Here is a 13,972-nt window from a genome sequence, read left to right on the forward strand (position 1 = left end):
AAGGGGCCGATCCTGCGATTGGAGGGTGATGGGGGTCAACGCCTGAGGGCTCCCAGTATGTGAGAGGGGGCAGGCTGGGCTGAGGGACACTCCCCCCGCCCCCACACCCAGTGCACGAATTTCGTGCACCGGGCCCCTAATTATATATTTCTGGCTTTGGGTTCAAATCCCAGACTCAGTCTCTGTGTGACCTGGTACAAGTCACTCCACTTCTCTGTGCTCAACTTTCCTTATCTGTAAAATGGGCACTGTAAGAGTATGGCTTCACCATACTGTTGAGAACTACCTCATTTTATTCGTGTCCTTAAAAGTATACACGGTAAGGACCACACATTTCATTTCCTCCTCTAAACCATGTGAACAATAGCAGGATTGTTGTGAAAACTAAATGAGATGCGTAAAAAGATCTAAGCCCAGGGCCTCGAATGCAGCACGTACACAAAAGACCTCTGCTATGGCTATTGTTCCTGCCTCCTCAGTTTTTATAATAATGATGATGCTAATAATAATAATAGTAGTAGCAGCACTTATATAATATTTACATTGGTTCTGTTTTAGGTGCTGCAAATAAATGATCTCATTTAATCCTTGCAACAACTCTTAGTGAGATAAGTACTATTAATATCCTTCTTACCAGTTGGGGAATCTGAGGCACGGAGAGGTGAAGTGACTTGTCCAAGATCACACAGGGAGTCACAAGGCTGGGACTGGCTCAGAGTCCTTGCTTTTAATCACTAAGTATGGGGCACTCTATAGTCCGGAGGCCTAGTGCACAGTCCGGCTCCGCTGTGTGACATCAAGCAGGGGCTCCCGTTCAGTCTGTTTGCTCTGTGAAATGGGAGAAAGATGGTCCCTTCCTTACCAAGGATGCGCAGAGAGAGCGGCTACCTGACACCCTCTTTGCGTCCCTCCCCACCCAACGCGTACCGCTGCCTAGGTGTGGGCCTGTGGGCGGGACACTGGGGAAGGGGCGTGTCCCGAGTAGCCTTGGCCCAATGGGAGCCCGGGGGCGGGGATCTCCTTCCAGCTCTCGCCAGCGCGTGGGTCCTCCTCGCAGTTCCATCGGCCTCGCGGGTCCCTCTGGTGTCCCCAGAGGTCTCCGATTCCCGCCCGCCCGCCGCCCGCCCAGCCGGAGTCCCCTTCTTCCTGTTCCTAGACCTCAGCGCCGTCCCCTCGGGCCTCGACATCATGGGGGACGGAGGAGAGGGCGAGGATGAGGTTCAGTTTCTGCGGACGGTGCGTATCTCTTTAGGGGGACTCTGGGGCGATTTCTCGGGTTCCTCTGAGTTCTCTGTCCTGATTGCTGGTGGTCCCTGAGACTCGGGGTCTCTTCCTCTGTCCCTCTGGGTGAGTGTCACTCCGTCTTTCTCAGTTTTCGTCTCTCTTCGCTGCCCCACCCCCATCCCGTTTCACCACAGAGAATTAGCCGACTTTGGGGAGGGGATCTGGGGCCGCCCCCTCTTATGCTATTAGCGGCTTGTCTCGGAGAAAGGGGACCGCTGGGAGCACCCGCTGTCATCATCCTGTAAGCAGGCATTTGGGGGAAGGTGGTTCTAATTCCTGAGCTTAATTTAGCCGTCCCCCCCGCCCCCCAACCTAGCCCTCATTCTCTTCTTGCTCCAGACTCTGACCTACTTAAATTCTTGAGAAGGGAGCTGGGGTGGGCTGGACATCCCAAGTCCTTTGCATTCCCAGCCCTTAGGGGCCTCCTGGGGGTCCCTCAGCTTCTGGGTCTTCTTTCTTTCCCACCTTGGTTTTGGGAAGGAGGGTAAAATATGATTGTTGATAATCTCTGGGTCATGTCTTGCCCTATCGGTCTCTTTGGGTTGTCTCTGTGTCTCTGTCTTTGTCTTTTGGTTTCAGGCCCTCTGTGTTTCATTCTTCTCTCTAGTTCTGTCCCCACATCTCCGATCCCCTGCTGGGGGCAGGGATGGGAATTGGAACAACAGGTGTCCCTCCCAGAATAGCCCGCTCTTTGGGGGCTGGGCCGTCACACGGAGATGATGGGGGGAGGAGCTGCCTATCTCGGAGTCCTTCCTAACTTTCCCTCCCAGTGGCTCAGCTGGATGTGGGGTGTGAGTATAGAAGGAGATGTTCTCTCTTTTGGGCCAGGTCTGCTGACCCTGCACTAGCTCCTCCCCTCCCCCTCTGGGCCTGGGAAACGCTGACACAGCATGCAGCTAGGTCTGATGGCGAACCTTTTGAGCTCGGTGTGTCAGCATTTGGAAAAACCCTACCTTAACTCTGGTGCTGTGTCACATATAGAAATTTTTTGATATTTGCAACCATAGTAAAACAAAGACTTATATTTTTGATATTTATTTTATATATTTAAATGCCATTTAACAAAGAAAAATTAACCAAAAAAATGAATTTGCGTGTCATAGGTTCGCCATCACTGAGCTAGGACCGTGGTTATGAGATCTTGTTTCCTGGGAGGGAGGAACAGACAACTGGGGCCGGCAGTGAAGGATAGGGACAGCTGAGCATGCAGCCAGGGGAGGAGGCCTCGCTTCACCCTAGACCAGTGATGGCGAACCTTTTGAGCTCGGCGTGTCAGCATTTTGAAAAACCCTAACTTAACTCTGGTGCCATGTCACATATAGAAATTTTTTGATATTTGCAACCATAGTAAAACAAAGACTTATATTTTTGGTATTTATTTTATATATTTAAATGCCATTTAACAAAGAAAAATCAACCAAAAAAATGAGTTCGCGTGTCATAGGTTCGACATCACTGCCCTAGACTCTTGCCCCAGCTCCAGTCTCTTCCCCTGGGTTGGGTTCTCCTCTCCTCTTGGGCCCTAATGAGAAGATGGCCAAGGCCATCAGCCCCTGAGCTACTCTATGTCAGACCCGTGGCCAGGGCCTCAGCCTCTGAGGCATCTAATTATATCCTCGCTGCCTGTCTTCTGAGGTAGGATCCTATCTTTATCTCTCTGGGAGATTTGAGGGAAACCAAGGTATGAGTGGAACAACTTGCCCAAGGTCAAGGTCAAGAAGAATCATCTCTAGATACCCCTGGGGCCCAGTCCTCCTGCTTTCACAAGAGGAAAACTAGGCTCGGACTTGCCAGGGTAGCCAGTGTTGAGCTCTAGAGGCTTTGCCCTGGCATCTCTTGGCCACAGACTGGGTGTTTTTTCCTGAACTTTATTGATGTTGTGGTGGTTCTCTTTAACCTTTTATACCTCATTTCACCAGTAAGAAATATTTTCTATTGTAACCTGGTACATGTACATATACACATACATTATTTAAAAACCAACTTTGTTGAGGTATAATTGACATGCAATAATTGCACCCATTTTAGGTGTTACAATTCAATGAGTTTTGACAAACTGTACAGTTATGTAACCAGTATCATAATTAAGACAGAACATTTCCTTTACCACAGAAAGTTTTCTTACTCTTTGCAGTAATCAACCTGTCCATCTACTTTATGTCACTATAGATTCCATTAGTCATTCCACTGTTTCATATACAATTCATGCTCATTTGTCTTGCTTCTTTTGCTCAGTATAATATTTTTGACATTCACCACGTAGCATGTACCAAAAGTTCATTTCTTTTAAAAATATATTTTTATTAATTTCAGAAAGAAAGGGATAGGGAGAGAGACATAGAAACATCATCAATGAGAGAGAATCATTGATCGGCTGCCTCCTGCACGCCCCCCCTACTGGGGATCGAGCCGGCAATCCTGGCATGTGCCCTGACCGGGATTTGAACCATGATCTCCTGATTCATAAGTTGATGCTCAACCACTGAACCACACTGGCCAGGCAAAAGTTCTTTTCTTTCTTTAAAATTTATTTTAATTTTTTTTATTAATCCTCACCTGAGGATATTTTTCTTTTTCTAAAATATATTTTAGTGAATTTTTACAGAGAGGAAGGGAGAGGGATAGAGAGTTAGAAACATTGATGAGAGAGAAAACATCGATCAGCTGCCTCCTGCACACCCCCAACTGGGATGTGCCTGCAACCAAGGTACATGCCCTTGACCGGAATTGAACCTGGGACCCTTGAGTCCGCAGGCTGACGCTCTATCCACTGAGCCAAACCGATTAGGGCACCTGAGGATATTTTTCCATTGATTTTTAGGGAGAGTGGGAGAGAGAGGGAAAGACAGAGAAAAACATTGATGTGAGAAACACATGGATTGGTTGACTCCATCATGAGCCCCGACGAGGGCCCAGCCTGCAACCAAAGTGAAGCCTGCAACCAAGGTACGTGCTCTTGACCTGACCGGAATTGAACCCAGGACCCATTGAGCCAAACCAGCTAGGGCTCTTTTTGGTGCTGGGTAGTATTTCAATTGTGTGAATATAGCACAATTTGTTTATCAATTCACCTGCTGATGGCTGCCTCCAATTCATGTTATTATGGACAAATTAGGTGCATTCACACACACACACACATACACACTTATTTTTAACTGAAATTTCATAAACTGTAGGTAGCCCTTAGAGCAGCGGTTCTCAACCTGTGGGTCGCGACCCCTTTGGCAGTCGAACGACCCTTTACAGGGGTCGCCTAAGACCATCCTGCATATCAGATATTTACATTATGATTCATAACAGTAGCAACATTACAGTTATGAAGTAGCAACGAAAATAATTCTATGGTTGGGTCACAATATGAGGAACTGCATTTAAAGGGCCAGAAGGTTGCGAACCACTGCCTTAGAGCATGATGGGCAAGTTGGTATTTTCTGTTCTTCTTATTTCCCTTTTAAAGTATGGTGGCCATGGACTCCCAAACTAATTCCATTTCCTTTACATGGGTGGTGGCCTCTTGCCACCCCCCGCACTCCCCACCCCACCCCCGTTCCTGGGCTGGGCTTTCTCAAAGTGTGGCCCATGTCAGAATCTCCTGAGGGTGGTTGATGGCCCAGATTCCCTGCTCAGGCAGAGCCATTGAATCAGGCTCTTGGTGCTGGGCGGGGGTGGGAGACTGGCGTAGCAAGAAAGCTGTATTTTATTTTTATTTTTTAAAAAAATATATTTTATTGATTTTTTACAGAGAGGAAGGGAGAGAGATAGAGAGTCAGAAACATCGATGAGCGAGAAACATCAATCAGCCGCCTCCTGCACATCCCCCACTGGGGATGTGCCCGCAACCCAGGTACATGCCCTTGACCGGAATCGAACCTGGGACCTTTCAGCCCATAGGCCGACGCTCTATGCACTGAGCCAAACCGGTTTCGGCGAAAGCTGCATTTTAATCAGGCCACCTCTCTTCATTCTTTTTTGTTTTTGTTTTTTAAAATATATTTTTATTGATTTCAGAGGAAGGGAGAGGGAGAGAGAGAGATAGAAACATCAATGATGAGAGAGAATCATTGATTGGCTGCCTCCTGCATGTCCCCCACTGGGGATGGAGCCTGCAACTCAGGCATGTGCCCAGAGCAGGGCACAACCTCCTGGTCCCTCCCTTCATTCTGATGCAGGAGAAAGTTAGAGAATCACTGGAATAGCCATTCTCTGGTTCATGTCTGGCTTTGCCATTTGCCTGCTTCTAAACTTTGGGCAAGTGATTTTTATTTCTCTTTCCAAGCTTTAATTTCCTAATTTGAAAATGGGGACAAGGATCGATTCAGCAGCAAATATACTAAAATTAACAACGGGGCCTTTGGCTCAGTGGAGAGTGTCGGCCCGTAAGTTGAAGGGTCCCAGCTCCAGGTTTGATTCCAGCAAAAGGCATATATCTTGGTTGTAGGCTCAACTGGGGTGCGTGTAGAAGGCAATCAATCAATGTGTCTCTCTCACATCGATGTTTCTCTCTCTGTCTATCCCCCTCCCTTCCACTCTAAAAATCAATGGAAAAATATCCTAGGGTGAGGATTAACAACAACAACAACAAACAAACAAAAAGTGGGAAGGAAAAAAACACAAACCACACACACACACACACACACACACACACACACACACACACACACACAATGGGGACAAAAAATACGTACCATAAGGGTTCCAGGGGTCTGTGCAGCTCTCTCTCTGATCTCATCTCTCCCACTCTCCCTTTGTTCCTGCTGCTGCCACCATCCTATCCCCCTTGCTCTTCCTCAACACCCCCAGCCCCCTGCAGCCACAGGCCTTTAAACAGGTTGTCCCTTTTTCCCCCAGAGACCATCAGGCCTGATTCCTTCTCATTATTTGAATAAGGTTTATGGTTTGGGATAAAGTATTAGGCTCAGCTCAAATGTCACCTCCTTGGAGAGGCTGTCACTTCATCCCCTCACTGATGTCCTCCTTACCCCAAAAGCCACTCTCTTACATCACCCTGGGGAATTTTTTCCATTACACTTATCACTGACATTTAAATTATGAACCTATACACCTGTTTATTGCATCTCCCCCAAAGGATGTCAGCTCCAGGAGGGTGGGGTCTGTCTGCTTTATTTGATGCTCTGTATACTAGTACAGTTCTAGATCAGTGCCTGGCAACCACAGATGCTCAATAGTTGTCTACCAAATGAACAGAAAGCCCTGAGATAAGGCCTACCAGACAGCAGTGCTTAATAATGCAACGTATTGAATGCACAAGTGCCAGGATGTCGTGGTTCGGGATTACAGGACAGAAAAGTTGTGGAGCCTCCTGGCCAACAGGTCCGCCCTCCCCCCTCCTCTTGCGCTGGATAGACAGACTGAGGGCTGCCTGTGTGGGTCAAAGCCCAGGACTGGAACACATTTATGTGATACGCTGGAAGGGCTGGAGACTCCTTGAATCCATTTCTTCAGCTACAAGATGGAATGACCACTGCCTTCCTCAGCAGATAAGAGCTGTGGTCGCCATCATTTTTGATTGAGACCTCTATCAGTGAAAACACTGAGCACTCCCCATGGACACTTGTTCTATTTATGAAGGTAGATGTGGGCTACTTAGTCATGTATTAAGAGGTGGTCTAGTGTTCTAAGAGTGTGACACACAGAACTGGGATCAAGGAGCAGCTATGCCATATGACAGCTGTGTGACTTCAGGCAAGTTGCTTCACCTTCTGGATCTCAGTTTCCAAAGGTTCACATAACAAGACTTACTTTATAGGGTTTGTTGTGAGGATTCAATGAGTTAACTTCTTGGAATGGAACCCACCACATGAAAATGTGTCTATTTTACTTAAAATTTTAATTTATAATCTTGAAATCATTTCAAACTTAGAGAAAAGTTGTACGGTTAATTCAAAGAATTCCCATATGGCCTTAGGTCATTTTCCCTAAATGTGAAGATTTGCCATATCTGCTCCGCCCCCCCCCACCCCGCCCTTCTCTCCGTATTTTTTTCCTGAACTGTTGTAGCTGTTTTAGGGTAAGTTGTGAACATGATACCCATAACCCCTAAATACTGTAGTACCTGTTTCCTAAAACAGAAGGGCTGTCACTTACAAATCACAGTACAGTTATCAAAATCAGGAAAATTAGTATTGCGATGATACCATTAGCTAATTCACAGTCCTTATTCAACTTTGACCAGTTGCTGAAACACCATCTTTTGTGGCATTTCCCCTCCATCCAGGATCTAGTCCAGGCTTTGGCATCACATTCAGATGTCATTAGAAAGCACTCCTTAAACGATAGCTTTAAAAATATATATATTTTTATTGATTTCAGATCTCAGCCTCACCGTCTTCTTCTGAAATCCAGGTCTATAATGTTTTGCCTATCCACCCCACAGGACTGTTCTACTGGCCGAGTATTGTAGGTAAGAGTGCTCTATAAATATTTAAGTACCAAACCATTTTATTCTTAATATCATCATTCTTTTTAGACTTTTTCTTGGCGGTGATTGTAGTTAATGTCACTGTAGTTTAGAATGACAGCCTCCTGGGAGAAATCAATGGCTTTTTTTGTTGTAATTATTATTATTATTGTTATTGTTATTATTATTTTTCAGAGAGAGAGGAAGGGAGAGAGAGAAACACTGATGTGAGAAACATCGATCAGTTGCCTCTGTTCTGCACCCAAATTGGGGATTAAACTCTCAACCTGGGTTCGTGCCCTGATGAGGAGAGAACCCATTACCGTTTGGTGTACTGCACAGTGCTCCAACCAACAGCCACGCCGGCCAGGGCAACGATTTCGTGTGTTAAGACAATATAAAAAAAAAAATTAAAGACAGCTGAGCTTAAAAGCCATTGAACTTGATGTGCTCATACTTTCCACCCTTGAATGGCTCACCTTGAAGACCCCACCGGGGAGGCCTCTGGAGCCAGCTAGACTGAGGTTCAAATCCCAGCTCCTCCTGTTAGTGGTGTGGTCTTGGACAGGCCATGTCTCCTCTTTGAGCCTCAGTTTCCCATATTAAAATGGGATGACACTAGCTCCTATTTCATGGGGATGTTAGAAGTATGTGCAGCGTTCAGTAGGGGCGCCTACTTGATAAATTGCAAGGTGGGTACCTCTTTCATGGGGACAAGGGTGGGGTGAGTGGCATGGTATGCAGTGTCTGTGGGGTGAGGGTGGGTGCCAGGGAACCCTGAACCCCCATCTTTCCCCAGGACGATGAGGTGGTCCTACAGTGCAGTGCCACCGTGCTCAAGGAGCAGCTTAAGCTCTGTCTGGCAGCCGAGGGCTTTGGCAACCGCCTCTGCTTCCTGGAGCCTACCAGCAATGCCCAGGTCAGCGCGGGAGCGAGGGGAAGGGCCGGGGAAGAGGGGGTCTAAAGGGGCACAGAATCTGTGGCCCAAAGAAGAGTGGTCTGGAAATCTGAAGAGGGGGTGCTGATGGGAGAGAAAACAGAGGGGGCTAAGAGGAAAAGGGGGCTGGGGTTTGAGGAGGGAGGGACCAGGGTCTTAGAAGGCAGGTGTCTGAGGTGGCGGAGGGCCTTGGATCTGATGTGACAGGGCCTGGAGGGTCAGGAGGATGCTAGCAGGGAACTGAGGTGGGGGGTTGAGTCTGAGAGGTGGAGGGTACCTGGGGTCTGAGGGTGAGGTGGACTCAGGGTCTGAGAGAGGAGGTGACCTGGGGGGTGGGGCAAGGGCTGGGGAAGGGAGGGGACATGGCATCTGATGGGGGAAAGGGCCAGGATCTGCAGGGGGCAGAGAGCCTTGGGTCCAAGCAGGAGGGTGTCTAGGAGTTGAGGTAACAGGTGGGAGGCTGAGGGGGTGACTACGGGTGCCCTCCTGTGATTTTGAAGCAGGGTTCACAGTGTCCAGGCAGGAGGCAGGAACTGGGCTGCTCTGTGGCAGCAGACGGGGTTCCCTCTGGGGTTGGAGAGATCTGAGTTACCTGCAGGGGAAGCGGAGGAGCCCTGGAGTTGGGCGGATGCAGTGTGTCTGAGGATGGAGGCATCTTCTGAGATTAGGTGGGGTGTAGGATGCCTGAGCAGGAGGGTAGTGTGGAAGCTTCTGTGGGGTTCAGATGGGGTTCAGATGTTTGAGGGAGGAGGCACAGCAGAGGTGTTTTCTGTGATATTGGTGAGGATTCAGGGTGTCTGAAGCAGGAGGCAGAGGTCAGGGCTTCTTGGAGGGTTGGGGTCGAGTCTGGGTCTCCATATTTAGAGGGGCAAAGGGTGCGCCAGATCTTTGGGCCTGCAGGCCCTCTGCTCACATCTCACCCTCCTCCAGAATGTGCCCCCCGATCTGGCCATCTGTTGCTTTGTCCTGGAGCAGTCGCTGTCCGTCCGAGCCCTGCAGGAGATGCTGGCCAACACTGTGGAGGCCGGCGTGGAGGTGAGGCTCCCCCTGAGCCGATGGGTGGCCAGGATGGGTGGGAGGACATTCATTTACCATCTGCTCTTCTTCCTCTTTCTGACCCACCCCCACAGGCCCTCAATTTGGATAAGTGGGTAGGTCTGGCCTTGGGTGTCACCTGTCCTTCCCACCTCTTTTGAGCCCGGGTCTGCCTCTTGGGCTCACATCCTGCATATGAGGCCGGGGCTGTGGACCCCAGAACAGGCCAGGAAAGAAGGAAGGAAGGAGGGGAATGGGGGCTTCTGAACCCCCTGTTCCCACTGCCTGCTACTTCCTCCTCTTTGCCTTCCTTTCCCTGACCCTGATCTCAGCTCTTCTCCGCATGGGACCTCTCCCCTCACCTCTCTTATCCCAGGTGTGGGTCCCCTCCAGTCCAGGAGTGGCTCCGCCATGTGATCATGTGGCCCCATCACATGGCCCCCTCAGAGCATGGGCATGTAAGAGCTGGGATGGAAGGCCTGGTGTCATCGAATGACGGGGTGTCACCCCTCAAGCAGGGTGGAGTCTCCTTGTGGCAGCACAGGGCAAGTCTCTGCGAGTGATGTTCAAATCTTTAACAACTGGCAGGACTGTACCAGTGCACACCAGCTGCTGCCAGCCATGATGCGACAGGTTAGAGTAGAAGGAGCTGAGGTTCATGGAACATGAGATGCTGGGGCTCCCTGGAGTGTCCTCGGTACCTAGAGGAGGGGTCCAGCCTCCCTGAATGACTCTTGGCCTAGTTAACAAGGTGAAGGAGGCAGGGAGGACAGAGTGGACTTTGGGGAATATAAAACACTCCATCCACAGGCTTCTCAGAGACAGAGCCCCCACTTCCATGGGTAGGGAAACTGAGTCAGAGAATCTGCTACTGGTCTGAGCTGAGGCTTCCTTGCATCCAGGCGTGAGCATGGTATTTTATGGGGATCCTATTCCCGCCTGGGATAGGCCAGATGTATTGGGGGTCTGTTCTCACTCTGTGCCTTCCCTCCCCCACACCCTCTGTAGTCATCCCAGGGCGGGGGACACAGGACACTCCTGTATGGCCATGCCATCCTGCTCCGACATGCGCACAGCAGCATGGTGAGTGCACCAGTAAGAGGGCAAGGGCAGGGGGCAGGGAGTGCAGTGGCTTCCAGGAAGGAGCTGACCCCCCTCTATGATCCTAGTATCTGAGCTGCCTCACTACTTCCCGCTCCATGACCGACAAGCTGGCCTTCGACGTGGGACTGCAGGAGGATGCAACAGGTGGAGGAGCTGGAGGGGGCAGGGTGTGATAAGGACAGGACAGGCAGGAAGTTGGGGTGCAGACCTACAGAATTATAGGGGTAGGCATGGAAATGCTCTAGGGGTAACAACGAGGACTTTAGGGCAGAGTCTCTGGTTGCAAATGGACAAATTTGGAGGGGAGACTTGTGCAAGCGTGGGGGAATCGTAGGCAGAGGGTCTGAGGGCAGGAAGGGGGAACTGAGGCAGAGAGTTGGTGGCAGCAGTAGGAGAATTTGGGGCAGAAGGCTTGGAAGGCTTGGTACTGGGAAGACCTTGGGAAGAGAATTCTGGGCAGCCATCATCCTGAGAATCCTGCCCCCATAGGAGAAGCCTGTTGGTGGACGATGCACCCAGCCTCCAAGCAGAGGTCCGAAGGAGAAAAGGTTCGAGTTGGGGATGACCTCATCCTCGTTAGTGTCTCCTCTGAGCGCTACCTGGTGAGCAACCCTACCCCCCTCGTGGCTACTACTGCCTCCAAGGCTGGAGGCATGTGGGATCCACCCCATCTCCTTATCGCTGGTTAGCCTGGTCTCTGGCCCCAAGGTCCTGACTCCCAATTTCCAGTTTCCTGACTCCCAATTCCTGGTTTCTGACACCCCATCTCCTGACTCGATCATGGTTTCCTGATCTGTAACCTCTAATGTTCTGTCTCTCATCTGCCGGGTTCCTGGCTCCCACCTCTGGGTTTTGGCTTCTGCCTCTGGAACTATTGGCCCATCACCACTGTCTCTGACCATCACCTCCTGGTTGCCTTCAGCACTTGTCAACAGCCAGTGGGGAGCTCCAAGTCGATGCCTCCTTCATGCAAACATTGTGGAACATGAACCCCATCTCCTCTGGCTGTGAAGAGGGTGAGGACTCCCATAATTCCGGACCCTAAACTGAGAGCCCCAACATAGACTTCCCACATTGCTTCTCAGATATGCCCAAACAGAACCTCGTAAACTCAGACCCCAAACTATGACCCTCACACTTAGATATCCAACTGACCTCAAATCTAGAACTCAGGATCAGACTCCCAAACTCAGACCCAAAGTATTGGTCCCCAAAGCTGACATGCCTAACTCAGGTCTTGAAGACCAGACCCCTAAATTCAGATGTAAGCTTAGAACATCAAATTTTGAGCTTATTCTCAACCCTAACCCTCAGATGACAAACACAGATAGCATGTGACTTCAACCCCCAAACCCAGACCCCAAAATTCAAACCCTGATCCCCAAACCAAAACCCCTCATTCAGACTCTAAACCTTAGCTAACCAACCTCAGACCTCCACTTTAACTTCATGTCTCCAAAATCATCTCCCAGATTCAGACCCCCATGCTAAGACCCCAAAGCATGGTCCCCAACTTTGACTCTAACTCTCACACCCCAAACCTCAGAGCCCTAAGCCAGACTCAAGCTGAGACTCAAAGGACAGATTCCAAAACTCAGGCCTGAAGTTTGAATCTCAGACTCACCAACTTCCAATTGCAAAGCTCAGACTTCAAAACCTAAACTATAACTTCAGACCCTAAACCTCAGCTACCAGCCTCAGACCTTCAAAATCACACTCAAAATTCAGATCCCAACTTCAGAGCCAACCCTCAAACTTCTAAGACCAAACTCCAGGCCAAACCCTGGAACTTGGACCCCAATATCAGGGAGCATGAGACCCAAATCTCTAACCCCAATCTCAAATATCCAAACTCAGACTCCAGCTCTGCACATCCAGACCCTCAAACTTAGATCCCCAACCTGAGACCCCAAATCACATACCTTCACTTCAGACCTCGAACTTAGCCTAAATCTCAGACTCCACTTCATGCCCAGAAACTCAGATCTTTAACTGCAGACCCCCAAACCAGGCCCCAGCTGCCCACGGGGGTTAAACAGGCCCCTGGATTCTCCTTTGGTTCCCAGGTTTGTCTGGAGCACCAGCCCCACAGTGATCATCTTTCCTTGCTCATCTGCAGGCTGTGTGACCGGGGGCCATGTCCTCCGCCTCTTTCATGGACACATGGATGAGTGTCTGACCATTTCCCCTGCTGACAGTGATGACCAGCGCAGGTCTGGATGGGGGACAAGAGTGCATGGGGTTTCAGGGTGGGGGCAGGGAGGAGTGCAAAGGTCAGTTGGGGGGCTAGGGCCCTATGGGAAGGATTAGGGATCAGATTCTGGGGCACTGGAACCTGAACCCCTGACCTCACTCTCTCCCATGTCCCCAGGCTTGTCCACTATGAGGGGGGAGCTGTGTGTACCCATGCCCGCTCCCTCTGGAGATTGGAGCCTCTGAGAATCAGGTGGGGGCATTGGGTTGAGCTGGGGGAGGGGCCTGGGTCTGGGGGGGTGGGTCTGGAAGGAACAAGAAGGAAAAACTGAGGAAGAGACTGGAGGGTTTTGAGGGGAAATCTGGGGAGCCCAAGAGAGCAATGAAGTCCTCAGGGTCCTAGAATTCTGGAGGAAAAGGAGGCCTTAGGGGTTGTGGGGGTGATGAGGGGGAGGTCAGAGGGTTCTGAGTGAAAATGTGGGGAGTGGAGAGGGATAAGATGACAGGTCTGGGAAAACTGGGGGCATTAAAGACATCTGGGGAGCCAAGAGGAAGCTGTGAAGGCCCGAGAGGAGATGATTAGGGTTCCTGAAGGGAGACAGGGGGTTCTAAGAAAGATTTGAGGAAAGTTTGGGGCATCCTGGAAGGGGGCTTGGGGCTTGAGGAGGTTTGAACTAAGACCATGGTCTCCATGGGAGGATCGGGGCTGGTCTCTGACCATCTTGCCCTCAACCTCCACAGCTGGAGTGGGAGCCACCTTCGCTGGGGCCAGCCGCTTCGCATCCGCCATGTCACCACAGGGCGGTACTTGGCACTCACTGAGGACCAGGGTCTGGTGGTGGTTGATGCCAGCAAGGCCCACACCAAGGCCACCTCCTTCTGCTTCCGCATCTCCAAGGTCGGTGGGGTCAGAGTGCCCTCCCTCACCTGGAGCCCCAAATTCCACCCCAGCAGTCTCTCAGTGGGGCTCCCCTACTAACTGCACAGCAGAGGAGCTAACC

At 50.3% G+C, this 13,972-nt stretch overlaps 1 protein-coding gene across 1 annotated transcript in view; it reads left to right on the top strand.

The window, feature by feature from the left end:
* Positions 1-1,035: 1,035 nt before the first annotated feature.
* The window catches only part of RYR1 (ryanodine receptor 1), a 129,268-nt gene continuing 116,331 nt past the window's right edge, over positions 1,036-13,972 (top strand). Inside the window, exons 1-10 of the mRNA XM_006761445.2 lie at positions 1,036-1,236; positions 8,502-8,621; positions 9,570-9,674; positions 10,683-10,757; positions 10,844-10,922; positions 11,268-11,380; positions 11,701-11,794; positions 12,898-12,991; positions 13,150-13,224; positions 13,713-13,869. Coding sequence (XP_006761508.1) covers positions 1,189-1,236; positions 8,502-8,621; positions 9,570-9,674; positions 10,683-10,757; positions 10,844-10,922; positions 11,268-11,380; positions 11,701-11,794; positions 12,898-12,991; positions 13,150-13,224; positions 13,713-13,869 — 960 coding nt within the window. The 5' untranslated portion in view covers positions 1,036-1,188. The remainder of the gene's footprint in view (positions 1,237-8,501; positions 8,622-9,569; positions 9,675-10,682; positions 10,758-10,843; positions 10,923-11,267; positions 11,381-11,700; positions 11,795-12,897; positions 12,992-13,149; positions 13,225-13,712; positions 13,870-13,972) is intronic.

Source organism: Myotis davidii, unplaced genomic scaffold (assembly GCF_000327345.1).
Source record: "Myotis davidii unplaced genomic scaffold, ASM32734v1 scaffold1618, whole genome shotgun sequence".
NCBI lineage: Eukaryota > Metazoa > Chordata > Mammalia > Chiroptera > Vespertilionidae > Myotis > Myotis davidii.